Genomic DNA, 25,975 nt, shown 5'->3' with positions numbered 1-25,975 from the left:
TATTACATGTATTGTTTTCCATGTCTATGTGTGTGTGTAGCTTTGGAACTTTGGAGGACTGGCATTTGTCATTGTTACAACAGGTTCTTTTTTTCTGGTGTTTAACATTTGTTCATTTGCCTAACAAGCCCACAGATGTTGTTCTGTTGTCAGGATCAATGTTTGCACTTTGTAGTAACTGAAAGCCATGACACTGGCACATACAGCTGCGAGAGTGAATGGTTGTGAAAACACAGATGATGGCTTGATAATGTAGACACATCTGTTGGCTGTTGTCAGTGGGAGAAAAAGATTTGTAGCTCACACACAAAACTGTGAACAATCCTGATAGATCACCTCATGTAATAGCATCTTCCCCACATTTAATTGCAATGGAATATGTTTATGTAACATTTTGTAACTATTTTATGATTTAACATTACTTACAAGGGATGCATGTAGAGCACAGCTGTGTTAGAGAAAGAAATGTGTCAGCCTACTCATCCATGGGCTCTGACACTAGAATTTAAAGTCCCATGACTTTAAAAACACCACATCATTCAGAGGTATATGCCGTATAATCAGATTTGCCTCACCTGCCTTTACCACCACTAACCACAGCTGCCACCACATCACCAGGACTAAAATTATTACCTAATTATGAGAAATACAGACCATAGTGGAGGAAAATAAATAGCCACAGAGGTAGAGGAACAGAAATTCCGCTTTCATAAATATACTAACATTTTTTCCACCCACGTTTAGAACAAATTTTAACAGAATTTCCACTACAGCTGCAAAAGAAAATGCAAATTACTGAGCATTTTTACAGTGTTAACCACTGTATCTGAATATAGTCACTGTGATCCATTTCTTTCGATGTTTACAAGACAAAAAGCCACAAACCCAATAAGAAGTATGGTAGTCAGCATCAGACCACTGAAATCTTCAGCTATCAGCTCGAAAAATGACTTAATCTGATTCCTGCAATCATCTCTAGAAACATGACACCCGTGGCTGTGATTTATGAATTCACTGCAGCAGCGCCTGCTCTCTGTGAAAATGTCAACCAAAAAAATTATACTTGAAATATAAATATCTGAAGGATTACCACCAGGGGTCCAGATTTGTTGACCTTAAAAGCAGTTTTGACTATGGGTTTCTTACACCAAGACAAGATGTAAACTAAGTTCCTAATAAATACAGGACACACAAACAATCACAAATAAAACACATTTTATGACTGATAGTGGGAGCCTGGTTGACTGAGATGAAGTTCTGTCTCAATGAATGAATGAACGAACGAACAACCGAATGAACGTCTGGTCTCGAGTGACTGAGCAGGACTGCCATCCAGCCCAGCAGTACTGTGTATGTGTTTGTGTTTCTCTTTCTCTCTATGTGTGTGTGTGTGTGCGTGTGTGTGTTCATCCTGGCTCATTGGTGTTGCTTCGGTCACACCCTGCCTCACGTTGCCCCAAACCATCTGTCAACTACATGACCAGGACAGGCACACACACACACACACACACACACGCGCGTACGCACGCGCGCACACACACACACACACACACACACACACACACACACACACACAGAGATAATACACACACACATCTGGCCAGAACTCGCCTTTCCACATCCTGTCATCCAGCTTCTCCTTTTTCGCACACTCTCTGTCTCTGTGTGTGTCTGGGCAATCAAACAGTTAGAAGGCCATGGCCGCTTAGCAAACTATTGATCTATAGATGACACTGAGTGTGCGTGTGTGTGTGCCTGTGTGTGTGTGTGTTTGTGTCTGTGTGTGCCTGTGTATGTCTCTCTCATTTATTTCTTTCTCTGCTCTGTGATTCATTGTTGACTGATAGACTCTCCTATGAAAGCCACAGAACCACAGAGAGGCTAAGACAGATGTTTCTAATACTTCACAAAGACAGAATCTGGCATTATATCAGAGAGTGGCCATGGGGACCAGCCACTAAAATGATTAGCACTATTAACAGGGACTGAAAACGACACAAAAATGATGGTAGCTTATTTGATAAGATACGCAAAGTGGGGTTCTCCTTATTGCTTGATGTTGGATTGATGCTTAATCTAAATATTTGGCAAATCATAAGCATTTTTATTAATCCATTTGTGTGGTGAAATTGGAAAAACATAGGAATAATTGTGTGTGTATCACTATATCAGACTTTTTACTTTTTCTTGAAACTGTGAAAGACACAATATTTGTAATATTAAATTTTATCCACATAAATATGTAATAATTTTGTTGGATAAAATCATCATCTCAACTTAAGGTTTTTGTTTTGTTTTGTTTCTTCGGACCTTTAAACCACAGTCTTCATCAGCTAGCCATCATGTGACCTAAGTGTGGATGTACTGCACACCCCTGACACCTTCAATAAGCAATAATAAGCATGGAGTGAAAAGAAGAATTGGACTTAGAATTTTCCCAAATTGTATTCAAATCCAGCAAAGAAAAATAGAAATAATAATAATGCATGCATGCATTACTGGCTATAGATTTAAAGAACTGGATTGATGAGGACAAACCTGATCACTGTCTTTAAATGCTTGCTGTACCAGTTGCTACATAGCATAAATTTTTAGCATTTCAGCTTTAACCGGTACAGTTCCTAAAGTCTGGAAGACTGCTATGTAACTCCTTTACTTGAAGGTGGTGGAACAGCTGAACTGGACATTTTAAGGCCTATTTCTAAATTATCATGTCAAGCAAAAATAGTGGACTCGAGTAAATAATAGTTTAAATTGTTCCTCTCAGCATATTCCATTCACTACTATATATTATTATATACAACAGTCAGGGTTTAGAGAAAAGCACAGTACTGTCACTGCCGCCAATCTTGTTTCAAATAGCATTATTTTGGCTTTGGATAGAAGGAAATACTGTGCAGCTCTTACTGATTTTTCAAAGGCATTCAATACAATTGATCATTTGCTGATTGACTGCTTAGAAAAGGTTTCAGAGTTACCACATGCACATAAATCAGTATGTGGCTATTGGAAATGATAAATCTCAATTTCTTTATGCTGATGATACTATCTTGTACGGTATTGTAGATAATGTACATTTTGCTGTCAAGTCCCTTCAACACTGCTATGCTGATTTACAAGTTGCACGCAATAATCATTAATTAGTTCTTAACTGGCGGTAGTACACTTCAATAAAGTTGGAATCATGATTTCCTTCTTTTACTGTGCATTCTGCAAAAACACACATAACTGCTGATTGTTGCTAACATTTCTGTCCAGCTTTTGACCTCAGTACAGCACTACAATGTGTGACAATGTTTGTTTATAAATTTCTTTTTGAGCTATTTATCAGTTTGAATAAAATATTACTGCAACTTCTCTTTTTCACTTCTACTTTTCTTACAGTTATATTCAAGGGAAACTAAACACAGGTATCTCACAGGTCCTAACACATACAGCAAAACTTAGCTTCACTGCTATATGAACTTTGCTAACAATGAAAACAACTCATGTCAATGGGAATAAAGCTACCAACTTTCCCACTCCTGCCCTGCATTTACAACCCAGATTCCAAGACACTGTGTAAAACATCTATAAAAACAGACTGCTATCATTTGCAAATGTGCTGTGTTTACTGACAACGGTTTTATGAAGTGTTCTCAAACACATGTAGTAATATCGTTTATATATATATACACACACACACACATATATATATGAGAGAGAGAAGAGAAGATGAAAATAAAAATTCAATATTTCCATGAAGAATATATTACATATGCAAATCTTACGAAAATGCAAGAAACTGCATACAATTATGAATGTGTCATATTTCTGAATAACAGGTGGGCGCTACTTTTTTGAAAATTAGTAACATTTGTGTGCTTGGATGGTGGAGATTTAATGATTAGAAAATAATGTTTACTTCTACCTGTATAACCCTGATTCCATAGATGTTGGGACACTGAATAAAACATAAACAAGAAAAGAATGCAATCATTGAATTTAGGAATTGTAGTTGTAAGTTGCACACACTAATTATGCACAAGAACACAGCACGTTTATCTCATAATGCGCTACAATATGTGTGTAATGTCCTCAAAGGGCCCCAACAGAAGCGTTTGCCTAGTGTTATGCTCTCTCTTGTGGTAAAAGCTGGCGGTATCACTTTCTCAAAACTGTTGTCTGAAAATATACTCTGCATGTGTGCAAGAACGTACAATAACCATTTGCTTACTCAACAATAACATGAAAATACAAGTATTAAACAAGACTTGACCCATTATCTGAGAACATTAATTTAATGTTTGCATATACCATGGTGTTCAGATACTGCTCACAGTAGCCACAAACTCTAAATTTGAAGCATACTGATGCTTTTACTGACAGTGGGCATTGATGCTGGGCGATCAGCCCTGGCTCACAGACTGTTTTTCTGTGCAGTTCTTTCAATCCAAACTGAAATATGTGGAAATGGGTGTCAGTATACTTTTGAACATAGTTTAATGTGCAAAAGAAAGAAAACAGAATAAAAATGAGGGAACAGGGAAAGAATAGTTGTACAAATAAAGGAAAGGAGAAGGGCTGTGAAAGAGGAGAGAGTGGTGAAAACATTTTTGGGCATTACTGCTTTCATTCACAGTGGCACCTCCTCCTCCTCTTCCTCCTCCTTCTGCTCATTCCCCCTCTCCACACACACATACACACATAAAACCATCCATAATTGATGCTAGCTGTAGGCAGACACTGGCGGGCTGGACTTTACAGCGCAGCTGGATGTGCATGGAGGAAGGCTGAGGCAACATGGTAGAGCAGGTACTTCTGAGAATATACACTGTTATTCCTCCATCTCCCTCTCTCTCTCTCCCTCCCTCTCTCTCTCTCTCTCTCTCTCTCTCTCCCTCTCTCTCTCTCTCTCATTGTTGCCTCTACACTCGCTGTTTCGCTCCTCACTGTTTGTGCTGTGACTGCAGAAGGCAGAATGCTGCATGCCTTTTGTTGGTTGTGCAGGTACTTATGTGTGTGTGTTGATGGGTGTGTGTGTGCGCCCTAGATATACGTATGCAGGTCTGAATGCTGTGTTTATGTAGGTAACGGTATGTGTGCATGCATGTCCTCTGCACCTTATTCTTTCATCCTCATCTATGGTAGCAGCTAGCAAGAGTTGATGAATTTACGTATTACACAGACATGGGGGGGGCTGCAGCTCTCTTGCACATGAAACGAAGAAACCCTGCAAGCTGAAAAAGGTTTGTGTTTGCTGATCAGGAAAAGGAAGATAAGGCTAAGGGAATGTGAAGACAGGATGAAGAGAGAGAGAATTGTTTTTCATTTTATTCTATTTGTAAGGGAACATGTATATTACATGGTGTGCTCTGTAATTCAAGTTTGCCTAATAAAAGGATTGTGATTTTTTTAAAACCTGTTTAACTCAAAAGGAAGACAAAGTTGTTTTGTTGTTCATGGAACCTTTTTCTTCATGATTTCCTCTTCATATTATCCATGAGAGGATCCTTTTCTAGCAAGACTCCACTGTAGAGGATGGGCAACAAAATACCCCCGAGTTCAGCTGAAGCTAATGGAGAACCAAAGTGAAACTGTAACATCCAGGTTCTGTTCTGGAAGTAAGAAAGCCTCTTTCATTTGTATCATTTAAAATTGGTCATATGGGGAAAGAAACATAAGCAATTGAACGATCAGACCGATGAGAAACAAACCTGCACATTTGAAAGCAAACATGAACACTGTGTCTTATTTTTAATGATGTGTCTGCTTTCCAGGATCTCAGCAATTACTTTGGTGACTGCAATGTTATCATAGCTGTTGTATTAAACCTTAGTTTGTCCTATAAAGGTATCATCTGAATTGTGGCTTAAATATCATTTCACAAACCGCTACAGTATAGTTTGTGCAATGGAAGTGCACTCAGTATAAGATTTTATGGAATTCTCAAAAGAAAGACACATAGTCATTCAAGGAGGAGGGCCAAGAAATTACATGTTTTAAACACAAGACACAAATTTGAGTCGAACTGACAATTGTCTTTTAAGGAAAAGTGAAATTGTTCTGGACTAGAGTAACAAACAGGGAAGAATAGATGTTTTTTTTTTATTCTGAAGGAAAGAAATTCCTTCTCTCTGTGCAGTTATTCAAAATTTTAATTGTATTCCTTGAGTCGCCTCTGAGTGTGTGTGTGTGTGTGTGTGTGTGTGTGTGTGTGTGTGTGTGTGTGTGTGTGTGCTTTCAGTGCTCTGCCACGTAAAGCATATTTCAGCCTTCTAAATGTGGTTCTCATTACACAGCAGAGCATTTAGCCAAGACTCACTGTCTGCATCCCTTTCCCTCTCTGTGTCTCTCTCTGACCCTCTCTTTCTTTTTCCTACATATGACTGCGCCTCTCTCTCTCTCTCTCTCTCTCTCTCTCTCTCTCTCTCTCTCTCTCTCTCTCTCTTTGTCTTTCTCTGTAATGGTTGAGCTATAAATGTCCCACAGGAGTAACCTCTCTCACACACACACTCACAAATACTTACACACCACCCGGTGTTTGGGGACAAGTTTTCTTCAGTGTCTCCACTATTTTCTGGTTGCAGCTACAGCCTGCTGAAACTACACTTCTAGAACTCATAATTCTCACTGAGACCCCTTCTTTGGTTTCTTTTCTTTTCTATTTTCTTCTTCTTCTTTTTTTTTTTTGGTTGTTTCTAGCTAAACAGTATTTGCTGATGTATTTTATAGTTTGTATTTAGTTGTCTTTTTAGAAGTCTCACTATAAATATGGGACACTTATTGGCTTCATTTCCCATTCTGTATGTCATGTTTGGTAAAGTCCTTCCTTTAGTCTATGGAGTTAAAAAGAGTAACTCCATGTGACATCTGGGAAAGATGGAAGGCACTGTTGCACTGACTTCTGTGAGCCCTGGCACACCAAGTAAGCGGTGTTTACCTGTGATCTGTATCTGGTTAATAACAACTGATCACAGGTCTGTGCATTAAGTCTGTGAGCTGGTGGACTTCTCAACAACCATGATGCATTCCAGGAGAAGGGAAGTGATGCTGCTGTATGGACTGAACTTTTTTTTTTGCTTCTGAGATATGAAGAGGCAGAGTTATATGATCTTTCAATACATGGTTGAACTGTATGATGTCATTTGGCTAAGAGCCGAACATGGTGTGAGACCGACCAACTCCAGATGTGGTCTGTCTTATATGATTGCAATACATTTTGTTTTTTAAACCTAGTATTAGCAGCTATTTTCCATATCCAGGAAAGATATCCCAACAATCCTCCAAACTTTCATGATGTACCAGCATAACATATACTGTATAAAATATCTCTAAGAAACTACAGTTTGATCTGGACAAGTTCAAAGGGTATTTATTGCAGTTAGCAGCTTCCCATGCTAATGTGCTAGAAAAGCTTGTGTTTTCCTCTGGATGTAGGTTTATTAGTGTGTGTGTGTGTGTGTGTGTGTGTGTGTGTGTGTGTGTGTGTGTGTGATTCAGTCTGTGTGTCTGTGATGTAGAGTTTCCTCTGTAATCAAGTGGATAACCCTGTTCTCTCAAAGATGGATAAATTGGTTGTTATTACAAGTACAACTGTATGTTTTCTTTACATAGAGAAGACTACTGTGTGTATTTGAATGTGTGTGTGTGTGCCTGTGTTTGCTTGCAGTGATGCAATGGAGTGGATTTCCTCCAATTTAGAGTCTCATTACAGAAACATCAAAGTAGGGGAAGTAGGGGAGTAGTTGAGGACTTTGCTTGAAAAATAGACAACTTCACCTTCATCAAAGCATGTAAATGTGTGCTGAGAAATGGCACTGAATACAGCAAGACTATTGAGAGTTACCATGAACTAACATCTTTAAAGCTAAAACAATGTTTTTAGTCCACATGCCTCTGCCAATTGCTAGTGACTCCCAAAATGACATATATGACCGCTGCAGAGTACCAGCAAGAGGCGTAGAGGACCTTTGGCATCACATGGTTAATGTTGTGAAACAGCTGTAGTTTCCTTAAATTTAGGCACCAAAACTACTTTGTTAGGTTTAGGCACCAAAAGTACTTGATTTATTTTAGGAAAGGATCATGTTTTAGGTTAACTTAACTCCTCTATGTTCAGGTTTTGTTGCTCCTTATACTATGTCACAGACTATCTTCTCTTCTGCTATCATAATGACTAGAGCTACTAGAGGTCACAGCACAACAGTAAATGTAAATAGGAGTCATAATAACCTACTTGGATCAAAGACCTATACAGCCTTTTTGCGGTGAAGAAAGGCTGTTTTTAGTAAACACATAGTGTGGTTGATGTATCCATCCAGACTAGAATGTACTTAAAATAACATTTGGTTGTCCATCATCTTTGTTGGGGTTTGATTCATTGAAAAAAAACTATGGATTAAACAAGATAAAGGTTTCTAAAGGTTTCAGTGTTCACAATCCAACAGTTTTGGTTGCAATCAGATGATTTCTGTCAATTAAATCTTGCCAATTGTGACAATCTACATAACATTAAAAAACTGTCTGAGGGTTTAGCCGAAGGAAAGCGCATGTCCAAGTGTGTCCAAAAATGGAAAAAAGTGCACCCTCTGGGAGGCATGAATTTGTTCCATGACATTATTCAATTGTGATGTTTTCTTTTGTTTTTAGGCAGGATTCATCCTTTGGGGATCACTAAACCTATCTACAGCAGACTTCACAGAAATCCAGACATTAGTTTTCAAGAAAGTCAGTTTTCATGTAGCAAACAGTGGTCAGTAAGAAATTTTTGGTTGATGGTGACACTAAAAGACTATCCTAATATTGCTTTGAAATTCCACTGCAACCTAGCTAGAAGGGCAGATATTTTGTGCTGTTACAAATTATTGGACAGAAAGACCAACCAACATCACCTTATACTGGACTGCAGCTTATAGGGCACAAAATATTAAAAAAGCAAGCCAGACTAAGAGCTCTGAGAGGCGGTACTGTGCCTTAATGGTAAAATGCTGATGTTTAGCAGGTAATGTTGACCATGTTTACTGTCTTAGTTTAGCATGTTACCATGCTAAAGAAAATCTTTCACAAGTTTTGCGGGTGTTTAGTCATAAACCAATGTAGTGAAAATATGTATTTCAACCTGATGAAAAGTCAGAGGAGGGGAACAGGAACATGTGAAACACAAGACAATCCGTGCTACAGCTCTTTCCAAATATCCAAGTGAAAAATGACAACTAGATAGTGGTACTAGATGAAAAGTCAGGTGATCACCAGTGTCTTTAGGATTCATCAATATCATAAATCCGCCAGTTGTGGTGATATTTTAGTCTGGCCCAAAGTTGCCAACCAACTGAAAAACAATACAATAAGATGGAAGTTTTGACAAAACAATCATAAGTGATGTTAAGTAAGGGAATGCAAGAAGTGAGCAAAATCTCCAATAATGGAATATTGAAGTGGTCTTCTAAATTAAAGTGAATCTCTTTGTCCATACAGGGTAACCAGGACACACCGGCAGCCCCGGATCCATCCATGGCCCAGGCTTACCCATCAGCCCAGTTTGCCCCCCCTCCTCAGAATGGCATCCCAGCTGAATTCACAGCTTCACATACCCATGCACATCCACACTCCCACCCACATCCACACCAGCACCCAGCAGCACCGCAGGACTACACCGGGATCCAGGCCCCCATTAGTGAGCATCCACTCAACATGTACCAGTCCTCACAGAGCCACAGTGAGCAGAGCGGGTCAGATTCCGGCAGTCAGACAGTCACCGGCACAGCCACAGTAAGGCATCATGGGGGAAGATGTTTAAGTTGGCAGTAGCTGGGTTTTAGAGTTTAATCTTTTGTCCAACACCATTTTTTTTTTTTTTTTTTAACTATTATTCAGTTTAAAAAAAAGATACTTGCAATGTGAACAAGTGAACAAGTTGAAAGTCATTAAGTGTGGTTGGTATTCCATACATCACACAGCACTGGAAGTGGTAGTGTGGGACTTGTAGTTGTCTGCCACAGTGTCTTTACTGATACTAGCAGACAAAGAGTCTGCAGCTACAGATTTCCATACCCCTCATAGAGGCATGAAGATTTGGTTGAGATGTTTATAAATGCTTCACCTTGCTTCTACTCTTTATGCTAAGCTAGACTAACCATTTACACACCTACAGTACTTGTGTGCTGGACACACAAAGATGAAACTGTTGTTCATCTCCTCCTCTATCTGTGGGTTTGATAAGCACATTGGACCAAATGTTAGAATGTTCCTTTTGGCAGCTTGGAGAAATTTGGTTCCAACAAATGGACTGCAAATTTCTAAGATATTAATAGCAATGTGTTTTGAAAAGCAATCAAGCATTGGTAAAAGACTGTGGCTTGAAATCATAGGAATGGCAAACTGGACGACAGCCTGCAGTTACAGGGGTGTAAGAATGGGTCATGGGTCAAAGAGTTCTAGGACTTGATCATGATCTGGAGCTATATGTTCCAGGACATGACCATGACCTGGAACTATGTGTTGGAGGAGCAGATCATGGAGGTACAGGTTTGTAGGACTGTGACTTGAAAGGGGTTGTAGGACAGGATCTTAACTGGGCCTATATAACTGGACCATGACCTGGAGGTACAGGGTTGTAGGACTGGATCATTACCTGTTTTCTGCATCAGGAGCCTTCTTTTAGACATCTTGATGCAGTAATTTGTCAGTGAGTGACACTGTTAAACTGGCCAGCAGTGATGTACAGATCAGCTCTGGTATCATCCAAAACTGTATGAATTTGTGTCTCCTATTTAGGGACATGCACCACACCAGGATTTATTTGATGGCTTTCACACAAGCCCAAAGCAACCACACCACCTGGCAAACACACCACAGTTTGTTGAACCATACCAAATAGCTTATATGTGAAAGCTGATGAAGCAACACAATTATCTGACTCCCAGACTGCTTAAAATTTAGTGTGAGAATCCCAATTTCTCTCTCAGAACACTATTTTAATTTTCCATCTTAACAATTCTCAAGTATTCTCCTTTTTCTGGCTTTTGTGCTGTATAAACCTGAGCTCTATTGTGTGTCTTCGTGCACCATTGTTCATCATGAACTATGATATAGGAAATGTTGTCATGATTGTCAAGTGTCTCATCCTTTTATAGTCAGAGACAGTAACGGCTAGTGTCATGTTATGTTATTCTATACTGGATGGTTAACATCTTACTCACTTATGAAGGCATGTAAATCAGTCTGTCTGAAATATGTCCCAACTACAACCAATGCTCATCTGACTTTGCTGAGATCACCAGATACAAGGCAGATCAACCTGTTAGTGTAAGACAAGATGAACCTTTATGGATCACTTGCATGGAAATTTAGTTGTTGCAGCAGCACATTGATAGCAATAAGTACAGCTGAAAAGAGGAAGAAAAAAAAAAGTAAGAAATTGAGTAAAAACTAGAAACTATACAAGAGCATTAATTACAATGCCATAATAAATGAGACAATAATTACAAGGTAAAGGAAAGAGTCAACAAATCTATGTTGACAGTGTACACCAGACAAATATATATGGTATGATATTTCTATAATAATATAGTAATGGTATAACATAATGGTATTTAGATGTAATATAAATATATACTATAATGCAAAATCAGTGTAATATAACAACATAACATACAGTAATATGGTAAATTATGATATAGTATAGGAAATGAGATATAGTAAAAGGTGAAAGATAGTAATATAATATAATATATAATAGTACAACAATATAACAGTAATAAACTGATCAGTGTTTCACAGTAGGGTCTCTGTCAAGTTGCAAGGTGGTTTTTGTGATGTGCAACCCCCAAATTTCAGCACACTGCAACTTGCTCGGAACTCTCCTATGCTGGTTAGTGCTCTGCATTATCCATGTTCCCCCTTCACCTGAATAATATGCACCTCTGACATTCACTCCTCCTTGTATCACCCCTCAATAAAGCAAAATTCTCTGCATAGGAAGACCAAGGATGTTGGAGACAAACATTACACACAGCTTGCTGCTCTTAATTCAACTTTGTTTTTAGTTGACAACTGGACTTTTCACCTTGACCAGCTTGTTTTTTAGCAGTGTCTTGTACCACATTTGTGTGCTCCTCTTTCCGTATCAAATATATATGCATGATTAAAATTCTTTTAGCATGTATAAAATGCACCTAATTTGTCTGCTAGGTATGGAAATAAACGCGACATCTTGAACCACATTTCAGTGGGCTCATCTTTAGCTTCAAGCCACAGCACCTCTTGGAGTCGCTTTTCAGAGAACAGTCTTTAGGTTAGGTTGTGGAATGCCAAAGTTGCTGCTTAATGGCATTTATTTGGCCATATGTGTTGACAAGAAATGGGTGTTGAGAACAGTTGCTGCATATTCTTCATCTGTTGAGTTTTATATCAGTTAACATCCATAAATATTCCTTTACTACTATCTGCTGGATTGAACCAGCTCCACAATGCAAACTATTTACAGTCTACCCAAAGTGATCCCATGCACGATAATGTCCATTCTATAGCCCAGACCCAATTTAGTTGCTGGCAGGTACCCAAAGCCATTTTTTTTAAACAACTAGGCCTTATGTATTTCTGATTTTTGTTGCACATGTATACCTGTGCACCCCTAGATATAGTATGGTTTTGTTTTTTTGCGTTGGACCCCAAGGAACCTGTATGAATCCAACCTCTCCACTTTCTCTCCATGACTGATAACTGGGACAGGGGGCCTCTACCAACTCTTTGGTCTTGTTGATATTGAGCTTTCAGGTTATTGTTGTTGCAACATTTGTCAAAGCCATATCTAGCTAAATTCTCAAGACATGATTTACAAATGCCCTATGATTACTGATGACCACAGTGTGGTTTACAAATACAAAACATAATGCTAACAATTTACTTCAGCCCTCTGCACTACTCTTCATTGTTGTTGCTCATGCATCCAACAATGGAGGAGGAAAATTTGATGTACAAATAGTGAAGAGGAATGGCATAACTGCCATTCCTAGACATGCGCCAATGCTGCTAATAACAACCTCAGACAAACAGCCATTCACTCTGACATATTGTGGCCAGCTACTGAGTTCATGATCCAGGATGTCATGAGCACACAGCCCTGAGGGGCTCCAGTGTTGATCACGGGAGTGGAGGAGGTGTGACTGCCAATCTAAACTCTCTGGGATCTGTAAGATAAGATAACATAAGTTAAGATAAGATAAGATAAGACTTTATTGATTCCACACTGTAGAAATTAAGTCGTTACAGCCAGCAAGTATTGCAAAAAGCAAAATAAGTGGCACAGAAGGGTAAAGATAAAAAAGTATATGGGATACAGAATAGAAAAACAGCTATGTATATGTACATTATGTAAAGATTAGAAAAAAAACTAAAAACCAGATACCATAAAAATTCCTACTGCCCATAAAAGTACTATTGCCAATATTCCTTTGAGAAAAACTACCAATGTCATATGTTGTATTGCACTTGAGAATACTGTTGCCAATATGGATAATAAATAGTGTTATTGCAAAGTTGAGAAAAATATACAGCAACTTAATAAATTGCACAACATGTAATGGTATTGGACCAGCTGAAATGGATAAAGTGAGAATGTATTGGCATTGATAATAGCACTGCAGAGGAAAAGTAGATTTATGATATAGAAATGGGAAAGATGGCATCAACACAGTGCTACATTACATGATGCTGGCATTAAACAGTCTGACGGCTGTTGGAATGAAAGACCTGTGGTAGCATTCCTTCTTACACAATGGATGCAGCAGTCTGCTACTGAAGGAGTTGCTTCAGCCCCCTACTGTCTCATGCAGGGGGTGGGATGGGTTGTCCATGATCGATGTCAGCTTGGCTAACATCCTCCTCTCACCCACTTGATGGTGTCCAGAGGGCAGTCCAGGACAGAGCCAGTGTCCTACATACTCCAAAGGGCCTCAGTCTTCTTAGTAGGTGCAGATATCTTTGGGCCACTCCTGTACAGGGCATCTGTGTTCTTTGTCCAGTCCAGTTTGTTGTTGAGGTGAACACCAAGGTATTTGTAATCAATGTCCAAACCCTGGATGTTCACCGGTGTAGTCTGTGGTACCTTCCTTCAGAAATCAATCACCATCTCCTTTGTTTTGCTGGCGTTTATGTGCACGTGGTTCAGTCCACACCAGTCTAAAAAGTTATTGATGACCTCCCTGTACGCCAGTTTATTCGGAGAACTTCTGGATGTGACAGCTGTTGGTGTTGTGTCTGAAGTTCGATATGTAGAGGATGAAGAGGAATAGAGAGAGCATGGTTACGTGCCGAGCCCCCATGCTGCGAAGTACCACACTGAACACGCAATCGCAAAGCCTCACATACTGTGGACTGTTGGTGAGGTAGTTGATGGTCCACGAAGTCAGATGCCAGTCTCCTCCAGCTTCCTCCAGCTTCACCCTGAGCAGTGATGGTTGGATTGTGTTGAAAGAACTGGAGAATTCAAAAAAGTGACCCTCACCATGCTTCCAGTATGCTCTAGATGAGAAAGAGATCAATGGAGCAAGTAGATTACTGCATCCTCCATACCAACAACTTCCTCTGCACCCTCCTCAGCTCATCTTTGTCCTCTGATCTAAAGGCCCTCCTCTTCTCCTTCAGTAGGGCTTTCAGTTCTGGGGACACCTAGGGTTTGCTGTTTGGGAAACACCATACCTTCCTGGTAGACACTCAATATCCTTCTCGTGTGGACTGCACAACACTTCCCAGTCAGTTGTTTCAATGCAGTCCTCAGTGTCATGCTGGACTCTCTGACCATCTTATCACATATCTTATGGTTGGTGGTTGTTTATGGACCAAAGGTATGTATGCAGGGAGCGGATGAACCAAATTGTGATCCGAACGGCCCAGTGGGGGGAGAGGTGATGAACTGCAAGCATCCTCAGTGTTTGCATACAGTAAGTCCAGTGTTCTAGGGTCTCTCGCGTGACATTTAACATGTTGGGCAAAGGTGGGGAGAGTGGAGGACAGGGAAGCGTGATTAAAGTCACCAGGGATGAGGAGGAGGGCCTGGGGGTGTGATGACTTCAGCTGTGAGACCACTGTGTGCAGGAGCTCACGTGCTGCTGCATCGGCTGAGGGGGGATGTACAAAGTTATTGCGATAACATGCGAGAACTCCCTCGGAAGATAATATGGCCGAATGCTAACGGCTAACAGCTCAATGTCTCTGGTGCAGCGTTGCTCTTTCACACTGATGTGTTCTGGGTTGCACCATCTGTTGTTCATAAACATCATGATGCCCCAACCTTTCCTCTTACGGCTCCCCTTCGCTCTCCTGTCCACTCTCAGCAGTTGAAAATTGTCTAGCATAACGTGCGAATCTGGCGTGATCTCCGTTAGCCACGTTTCAGTGAGGGTGCTGGGGTTTTGCAGTTGAAGTCCCACGATGACGGTGGTTGATGTCAGTTTGAAGTGCAAATACATTCCTTCACAGTTATATGTTCAAGATTATTCCAATCTTGAGTTAACAAAGACAACAAGATCTCCTCCTCTTTTCTTACTGATTTGTTTCTCCCTGACCACTCATACTAGTGTGAAGCTGACTAGTTACAGTACAGTATATTCCCATTCAGCTACATCTTGGTGAAGCAGAAAAAACTGCGTTCCTTGAAGGCATACTGAGTGCTCACCAAGGCAGGTACTCCATCTAATATTAATTCAGGAGCTTGTGATGGGTGTAAGCAAACATGGTTTTCAAAAAGATGCAAATAAATAAATATATATAGTGCAAAACCCCACAGTGCCATCTGATTATCACTCCAACACTCACAGACAATTGCTAGTGATCTCTGAGGATCATTTTTGAGTCACTGTTCCACAGCCCTGATTCCAAAAAAGTTGGGATGCTGTCTAAAACATAAATAAAAACAGAATGCAATCATTTCCAAGCTAACTGTGTTTACCAACAATGATTTCATAAGTGTTCCTGAGCCCACTGTCCCAACTTGTTTGAAACATGTTGCTGACATACATTTCAGAAGAAGCATGTATTTACAAAAACCTTGATTAGGTACGACAAATATATTTTCTTTGTACTGTTTTCAACTGAATATATATTAAAAAAGCATCACTCTGTTTACACAGCTTCCCAATCTATTACAACCCTGATTTTTGGAATCAGGGTTGTAAAAGATTTCATATGATTTTTAATGTCACATATACAACCTTGCAGGTGACAAAACTTCTGATCTTTTGTTCTCTGGATTTTCAGTAGTAATAATGTGTTTGCACACCACTGCGGTTGGACTTTCAAAATTAATTTACATAATAAATATTTGTCTGACTCAAAGCATAATCTCCACTGACAATTTAGCTGGGCTTTAATACAGCACCATAATTGCAAAAATCTTAACTTTACAGTCTGTTTCAGTAAGTATACTGTAAACAGAACAGAAAAAAAGTGATTACTTGTGTGGATATTTAAAAGCATGTCTTCAGAAAGAAATATGTATAGATTAGATTGTGAAATGACAACAAAAATACTTTAGCAAACATTTTGTTGAATATAATGATATAACTAAGTCAACAACAAAAAATCTCCCTCATACAGAACCAATTTTTTTTTTTTTAGCATCCCACTACTTTTCCAGTCTTTTTGGCCCCTGTCCCAATGTGTTTGAAACATGATGGTGGCAGAAAAAGCATATATGTATATCAAAAAACTTGAGGTAAAGCATTGAATATATTTGTTTTCAACTGAGTATATGCCAAAATGTGTTTTACACAGCATCCCAATTTTTTTTGGAATCAAGGCTTTGGGTCTGGACACCTTCAGTATGCCTTACAGTACACTATTCACACTTTGTCCACACAGATCTTGTCATATAGGTGTGACAGCATGAATTGAAACATACTGAGCTTCAGTTCAGTCATGGAACCATGAACTATATCATAACTAACATTCTCAAAAGATTCAATGGATAATTCTTGTGGCACATTTTAGCATTCAAGAAACACAAGGCGTCAGATAATCCAACAGGCTACAAACGAAAGCTCAGGTTTGTCAAACTTACTGGAATAGACTGAGATGCTGGTGCATGCCCAACATCTCTCCAGATTCTGCAAAGTTATCTGTGTATTTGTTTCAAGTTTCTACCCAGCATTTTACTTGCCAATGTGTGGTCTCCGGCGAACAAAATGTATGAGCAGTAGCTGCAGATCATCACTCACAAAAAGATTATGGACTGCAATCTTTTCACAGGAACATGGCTCAGCAGCAGCATTCCCAATATTCATGAAAGAACTGCGTGTTGCCATTAGCAAACAACTGACTCTACACTCAGAGGCAGCCTTTATTGCTGCATGTGGCTTCAACAACTGGAACATGTTTCCAACAACATGGCAAAGGCATGCAAAGCCATCTTCCGCACATTGGACAGTCTGACCACCTCTCATTGTTCCTATTCCCTAAGTACACACTACTCATCAGATGTGTGAAACCTTTAGTGAGAAAAGTCAGCATGGCCAGAGGGAGTACACTCTGTACTACAACAACTCACACAGTGGAGTATGTTTGCAACTCAAGGCGCCATGGACTCCCACACAGACATTGGTTGGTATGCCTCCTCCGTAGTTGTCTAACATCAATAGAGTCACCACCCTCACATGCTCCCAGTGCTCCAAATCAGATACCGTGAGTGAACAGAGACATCCTCCAATTGCTGAAGGTATACAACACCAATTTTAGATTAGGTAATGTGCAGGCTTACAGTCCATCAAGGACTAACCAGAAGGAGGGTATCAAGAGGGCCCAACAGGGGGCATCTCATAGGGCTGTGTGCCGAGTCCTTTCCTTTATTCTCTCATTACATTTTGACTGTGTGACTGTAAATGATTAATATCCTTATCAAGTTTGCAGATGACATTATGATGGTTGACCTCATCAACAACAATGACAAGTTTTCCTACAGGGATGAGTTCCAGCACCTGGTGGCATGGTGCACTGACAACAATTTGGACCACAACATCAAGGAGACCAAAGAGCTCATTGTGGACTTCAGGAAGACCACATTCTCCATCTACAGTATATCAAGGGGAGAAAGTTTGAACATGCCACAGGCTTTAAGCTTCTGTCCACATTTCTGAGGACCTTTTTTGAACCCTCAACTTTTCACCTTTTGACCAGCTTGATCCAGCGCATCTGTGTCTCTTCTTACTGTGAAGACTGAAGGAAGTCTGTGTGTCTCTTCAGATTTTGGTGAACTTCTATCACTGCACCATCCAGAGCATCCTTACCAACTTCATCTCAGTATGGTATGGCAACTGCTCTGTCTCAAACCAGAAAGCACCACAGAGGGTGATGAAAACTGCCCAATACATGTCCAGTACTCTGCTCCCCACCATTGAGGCTGTCCAGTGCGAGGAGAGTCTGTCGGGGACACTATTTCAGACACCTCTCACGCCGGGCACAGATTGGTTACCCTCCTCCTTCCCCTCACCTGTCACTTTACTGACCTCTGCCCAACAGTCTACAGTCTATACTGTATATGTCTGATCAACTGTTCTTACCACTTCTTCAGCTGTTTGTTCTGTATATGTGCACTATTTTCCCCACTGCAACTTCTGCACATGCTCGACTGTTAAGGCTTTATATATTGATACTGCATATATCTTTGTGTATTCACATCTAACCCTGTTTATTGTACTTTACATTACATTACATATTTTACATGTGCATTTTACTCTGCACTTCAGTGTTTTTTGAAGTGCTGGTTCAATGTTAAACTGTATTTGTTGACTCAGTTCTCAGTTCTACCCAGTGTGATGACAATACAGTTGAATCTATTCTAATAAAAAGAGAAAACAAAGACAGAAGTTAAATCATGGATGAAGGTTACAAAACTTGGGGACACACAATGAAGACACAATGAAGGAAGGAAAAAATGAAGAACTGTTTCTTTTTAGTTATAGATACACTTCAAATAATGATGTCATTGAGTTTTCCATGTTATCTTTTGCATAAAATAAACAGAAAATATAGAAATTATGTGTAAACCTGTGCTTTATTGTTGATGCAGTCTTTTGTAATAAACAGATGCAGACAAATTCCTACTACACGATACACCCTTGAAAAGTTAGGTTCAAGAAAAGATATCAGCGGATGTGTTATGTAGCGAAATGGGTGTGTTATGTTGTAAAGTGGGTGTGTCGTGTGGTCCGTAACACTGCAGACAGATCCCTCTCATGCTATTCACTAAAAATAACTTGATTTAACAATCACACTGTCTATGGTAACTGATACATAAGATGGACCAACCACAAAAATGAGACTCAATGCGTAATTAACTCGAATGATCTTTTACATTCTAGTCCCAAACAAAATTTGCATGTAGTCAAATAGCCACAAACTTTTCGGTTCAGTTTTCTTTATATAGTGCCAAATCACAACAGAAGTTGTCTCAGGACACTTTCTATATAGAGCTGTTACAAACCAAACTCTTTTTATCTACAGAGACCCAACAATTCCCTCATGAGCAAGCACTCTGCGACAGTGGCGAGGAAAAACTTCCTTTTAACTGACAGAAACCTCAGGCAGACCCAGGCTCTGGGTCTGACCAACACACCAGTCTTGCCAGTGTAATCCAGTCTTGCCCGTCATGAAACGAAGACCATTAGTAAAGGTGAAGGTTCATCCATGATAGACACCTGGAGTGTATTCCAAAAAACAGGTTAAGAGAGTTTAAACACAATGTGTTACATCTATATTCATGTTAAAAAGAAAGCATTCTGAGAGTTCAAACCCTACAAGAATTACAACAGAAAATTTCACAAAAAAAACAAGATCTGACTCCACCTGAAAGCCTCACAGTCCCACTGTTGAGTATGAGGTTAGTGGTTACAGTTATAGCTCAATCAGGCCTCAATAATGGGTTGGAAAACTCCTTTAATCTTTCAAAACTTTCAGAATCTTGTCTTGTTTGTGTGCTTGGTGCTGAGAGTGTTGTTTGATAATTTCTTTGTACAACCCCCAAGTTATTCTGTGAGAATGAGTGAGAGAATGAAAGCATGTTGGCAGCAAAAAGACAGCATACTGTACATCTGGAAGTCTCATCAGCTCTCCCTCTTAGTCAATCTGCCAGTTGCACTCCTTCCCCCACATCATCAGTCCTTGCTCCCACCACTTTATTTCTGTCTTCTTTTCAGCCACGTCAACAATACCATGACAGCAACAATAACAGCAGATACCATACCATACCACAACAACAACATCATATTTTAGGATTTTATGTAAAATATACTTATTTGACATGTAAATGAGACACAGCTGTTGAAGCTGTTGACAATGAAGAAGAGGCTAATAAACATGATTAAACATGCAGAAAATATTTATTTTGCAATTTTTCAAATTGATACTATGATCACAATTATCGATTAATTAAACTCCAGACTTGTATAATATCAAATTAGTGGTATACTTTACTAGTATTCTTCACTGACAACGGCCTTTAATGTAGATTACAGCTCTTTCTTGTCAATGCTGGAGTTCACAGACTGAGAGGACAAGCTAATTCACAGCCCCAAATGCTCAAACCTAGAAGTCGGGACTCAGAGCTGTTACGGTGACAAGCTTAGAATTACAATATGATGTGCTTAAAATAACTGGAAGACTTGGACCTGGACAGGGCAGAGAGTATCCAATGAGGACCCTTTGGCAGGGTCCCTTATGCTGCTTGCCTACCTCAGTATGAGTGAATCTGCAACCATGAGAGTCATACTGGCTCAGGCATCACCAACAACAAGGTCCACGTCAGGCATTGGGAAAAAAGGGCACCCTGATGAGAAGTGGGCTATTGGAAGTAAACATAGATGGACAGGAGCAGAAAAAACCTGGAACTCTTAGAATGCTACCAGACAGGTAACCTTAGAGAGATGGGGTACATGAAGAGGATGTTAACTGGATGCTTCGAAACCGAACATCTGGACTAACAGTGAAACGGGGCCCAGAAAGGAATTGGTAGCAATACCAGGGGAGCTAAGCACCAGCTACTGGTTGATGGGGCAGTCACCCAAGACTGCAAGACCAGACAAACAAACCTGTTTACCGCACTGATTGACTACAAGAAAGCCTATGACTCAATGCCACACACATGGATCCTGGAATGCTTGGAACTGTACAACATCAACAGGACTCTAAGAGCTTTCATCAAGAACTCACTGTGGCTGTGGAAAATGACTCAGGAGGCCAACTCAAAGCCAACTGCACAAGTCACCATCAAATGCAACATATACCAAGACGATACACTACCACCACTGCTGTTCTGCATGGGCCTGATCCCCCTCAGCCAGATAATCATGGAGTGACTACAGATACTGGATAAGTCGAGCGACCGTTAGCAACCTCCTCTACATGGATGACATCAAGCTGTATGCCAGGAATGAGCGAGACATCGACTCACTGATCCACATCTTCAGAATCTACAGCAATGAGATCGGGATGTCATTCAGACTAGATAAATATGGGCGGATGGTATCAAAGACAGGGGAGATGATCACAACAGAGAGGGTTGAACTACCAGAAGGCAGCATTGCAGATGTTTAGGACAGTTACAAATACATTGGCAAAGGTATTTACCACAGGCAAATAAGAACCATGAGGAGGCTGCAAGGAAGTCATCCACAGCTAAATACCCATAATGAGTAAGGCAGGTCCTGAAGAGTCAGCTGAATGGAAAGAACAAGGTCCGAGCTATCAACACATACGCACTGCCAGTCATTAGATACCCCACTGGTATAATCGGCTGGCCAGAGGAGGAGATAGAAGCGACTGATATCAATGCATGGAGGGTTTCATCCCATGTCTAGATAGATTATTTTAAAATACGTGAAAATGCATTACATTTACCATGAAAAATAAAGTTTTATAACTAAGCATGCACTGTTACATTGTCTCAATATGCACTTCACTTTACTTAACACATACAATGGTAAGTTATGATACTAAATTAAATCTTATAGCTGTTATGCCTGGCCTAACTGCACATCCCAAGGAAATGGCACAAAGCTTTCTTGGACTGTGGGACTGGGAAATCAATAACTGCCTGTACTTTCTCGGCTATGGGACGCACCTGTCCTTGCCCCACCTGTTGCCCAAGTAGGTTACCGTAGCCTTGCCAAATTCACACTTTGCGAGGTTAAGTGTGAGCGAAGCTCCGCACCCGTCAAAAATTCGGGTCATTGTGTGGATATGGTCGGACCAGGTGGAGGAATACGCAACCACATCATCTAAATAGGCTTCACAATTTTCCATGCCAGACAAAACAATATGCATGAGCTGCTGGAACGTAGCAGGAGCATTGCGCAACCTGAACGGCATAACGGTGTACTGGAGGAAAGAATCGGGGGTGACAAAAGCAGATATTTCTGAGGCCCATGGTATTAAAGGAATTTGCCAATAGCCTTTGAGCAGGTCTAACTTGGTCACAAATTTAGCAGAGCCTACTCGATCTATGCAATCCTCCATCCTAGGGAGCGGAAAAGCGTCAGGTTTAGTCACAGAATTTACTTTTCTGTAATCATTACAGAAGCAAGGAGTGTTGTCAGATTTGGGGAACCAGAACACACAGAGAGCTCCACGCGCTCATACTGGGAACAGCTAATCCGTGTTCAATCAGATAACTCACCTCTTGCTGCATCATAGCCCGTTTAGGTGGATTAACACGATATGCATGCTGCTTAATGGGTCTGTGGCCCTCCATGTCAATGTCATGAAACAGAACAGAGGTTTGACTGGGATGGTCAGAAAAAAGAAACAAGTTATCTTCAATCAAAGCAATGATATCTGCGCGAGATGGGACAAAAAAACTTCCAAATTACTCAGTACCTCTGAATTTCTCAAGCGAGCAGCTGGCATCAAACCACTTTTTTTCTGACAACCTGTCGTCAGACAGGTGATACTGGGAAGGAGCAGCGGACACGGACATCACAGGCGCAGCAGGAGGCGGCAGCTGGTGAACACCTTCTCTGGAAATGTAACGTTTCAACATGTTGATATGCCACACACGGGACTTTCTTTTCCGATCTGGGGTTTGAACGACATAATCGGTATCATTGATTTTTCTCTCCACCATGTATGGCCCTGAGAACTGGCATTGTAAATTGGATCCAGGTAAAGGAAGCAGCACCAAAACTTTTTCACCTGGATGGAAAACACGTAACGCAGACTTTTTGTCATAACGACACTTCATTTTTGTATGGCTTTGTGCCAAATTTTCTCTGGCCAGCTGACACACCTGGTGGAGATGCTCAAGGGAAAGAACTGTCATAGTCCAGCACACTATGCTCCATTTTTGGTGACTCTGACAGTCACTTTTTTTTGAGGAGCCGAAGAGGACCGCGCACGGTATGGCCGAAAACCAAATCACAAGGACTAAAACCTAACAATTCCTGAGGGATTTCCCAAACAGCAAATAACAGCAGAGGGAGACCCTCATCCCACTCTCTGTTAGACTTATGGCAGAACATTCACAGCATGGATTTAAGCATTTGGTGAAACCTCTCAAGTGCACCTTGGGACTCTGGATGGTAAGGACTCGATGTTATATGTTTCACTTTTAGCTCTGTCATCACTTGTGCAAATACCTTGGACATGAAATTTGTGCCCTGGTCAGTTTGAACAAATGTAGGAAGGCCAAGAGTTGAAAAGAATTTGGTGAGCGCTTTAGTTTTTGGGAGCGGGCCCACACAATCTACCAGCACCCGTTGCTCTCCGAGCACAGGGATCGGATACAGGGGGGCTGGTGGAACAGGCTGATTGGGCTTCCCTGCAACTTGACAGGTGTGACAGGAGTGGCAGTATTTTGCCACATCGGTTTTTAACCCGGGCCAAAAGAAATTGCGCAGCACACCATGATAAGTTTTCTTAACACCAAAGCGTCCAGCTAAGCTGGAGTCATGTGCGAGACTAAGCACTTGCGGTTGGTAGTCCTTTGGCACTACCACTTGGTTAATGATATTTATCTCACGGGAGTCAGGGCTCCACCGTCTCATCAAAACATCATTATCTAGAAAAAACAACGGTTGTCCATTTCCCTCCGAGGCTACAACAGAGGACAGACACAACGTTAGAGACAGGTCATTTCTCTGAGCATCAATCAGCATTTCTCTGGTCACATTTAAACTTAGTTCTGAGTCAGCTGGAAAACACTGAAACTCGTTAACACCTAACACATTTTTCTCACTTTCAGTGGTGGGAGACACTAAAGAGGAGGATTCGCTCTCATCTAATGTAGCCAGAAACGAATCAGACAAATCCACAACTTCACCCATTTTACGAGCCTGGGCGTGCGTAATTGCGCACACGGGGAACACATTTGGCACAGAGACAGATGCAGGACAGCAGGCAGACACATCAGTAACGGGGTTGTCTACGACTTCGGGCAGAGGAAACACTTTTTCTCTGGCCAAATCGTTACCCAAAATAAAATCAACACCGGCTATCGGAAATCTAGGACGTACGCCAATCTTAAATTTTCCCAACACCAATTTGGAACTCAACTGAACGAAGTGTAGAGGCGCACGCACAGCACTCATTTTTACTCCCCACACTAAAATGTCAGCGCCACAGTAAGCCTGTGATGAAAAGGGTAGAATGTGACTGAGAATACATGATTGTTTTGCCACAGTATCTCTCAAGATAGTGACAGGCACTGGCGTTGCATTATCCCCAAAAGAAACAAAACCCTGGGAAATAAACGGCCTAAAATCTTCATCAATCTCATCTTTCTCCACGTCAGTTTCTGTCATACTCATTGTGGAGAGCGGTTCAGTTTTAATTAAAACAACCGATGAGGGAGCTTTTACATTTCGGGCCTGCTCTTTTTTCCTCAGAATGGGACAGACAGCAATGAGATGTCCTGGCTCATGGCAATAAAAACATTCACGGCTCTCACCCGCGGTCGGTGAGATGCTTTTACACGCAAGCTTTGGGGACTGGTTTCAGCGCTCCAGCTTTGCATTTGAAACACGAGGTGCATAGAGAAAACACTTTTATGTGTTAGAATAAACTCCTCATCCAGCGTGGCTGCATTAGTTACTGATGACACCTTCTGCTCGTTTAAATAGACAACGATTCGCTCGGGGAGACATTTCTTAAATTCTTCCAACAGAATCAATTCTCGCATCTCCTCCAGAGTTTTGACATTAGATGCTTGGCACCACTTATCAAATATCACACTCTTGTTGCGCACAAACTCGACATGCGTCTGGTTGGCAGTTTTATCACTATTTCTAAATTTTTGTCGATAAGCCTCAGGGACAAGCTCATAAGCCTGCAACACAGTCTTTTTAGCGTTTTATAATCAAGACTCTCTTCAATAGACAGACTAGCGCAGACTTCCTGAGCCTTCCCTGCAAGCTTGCACTGTAGCAAAAGTGACCAGAAGTCCTTGGACCAATTTAATGCAGCAGCTATGCGCTCAAATGCACTAAAATACGAGTCAACCTCAGACTCACGGAATGGCGGAACTAATGCAATGTGCTTACTGATGTCAAAAGCAGGAGCGGACACTGTGCTTTGGTTTAGCGGCATTTGGGTAGAGACCACAGGTGCTCCTCTTTCTAGCTCAAGAGCCCTGATACGGAGGTGCATCGTTTGTACTTCAAGCTGCTTATTCCGAGTCTCTGCTTCCTTTATTTGCAAAGTCAAACGGAGATCCTCCATGGACATATTACCACTGGGCGCAACAGGCTCCACACCAGCAGCGAGCGTGCCAGCAACCTCCGCCACTCTCGCATTTTTAATGATGGGCTGGTCACAAACTCATCCAAAGAAAATTCCATAATTCTCCCACACACCAAAAAAAAAACAAAAAACTGCCAACCAGAAGAAACAAATATTCTCACCGAACTTACCAAGAAACCAAGCGCGAAAAGAAAACGGACGAGCCCCCAATTCATGTTACGCCCGGCCTAGGGGTGCACAGACACAACACAAAGAGCCCCCATCTTCCCCC

General features: G+C 40.9%; 1 protein-coding gene across 12 annotated transcripts in view; it reads left to right on the top strand.

Moving 5' to 3' along the window:
• Positions 1-25,975, top strand: part of rbfox1 (RNA binding fox-1 homolog 1) — a 460,574-nt gene that overhangs the window by 350,510 nt on the left and 84,089 nt on the right. For 9 of the 12 annotated variants that reach the window (XM_076751986.1, XM_076751987.1, XM_076751995.1 and 6 more), the window contains one exon: positions 9,457-9,750. In XM_076751986.1, coding sequence (XP_076608101.1) covers positions 9,457-9,750 — 294 coding nt within the window. Of the gene's footprint in view, positions 1-4,654; positions 4,795-9,456; positions 9,751-25,975 lie in introns of those variants that run through there. The other 3 variants (XM_076751997.1, XM_076751991.1, XM_076751993.1) reach the window with 1 other exon arrangement.

The sequence above is a fragment of the Chaetodon auriga genome, chromosome 16 (genome assembly GCF_051107435.1).
Source record: "Chaetodon auriga isolate fChaAug3 chromosome 16, fChaAug3.hap1, whole genome shotgun sequence".
NCBI classification, from domain to species: domain Eukaryota; kingdom Metazoa; phylum Chordata; class Actinopteri; order Chaetodontiformes; family Chaetodontidae; genus Chaetodon; species Chaetodon auriga.
Note: the sequence above shows the minus strand (reverse complement) of the source record. Positions and strands in the feature narration are given on the sequence as shown.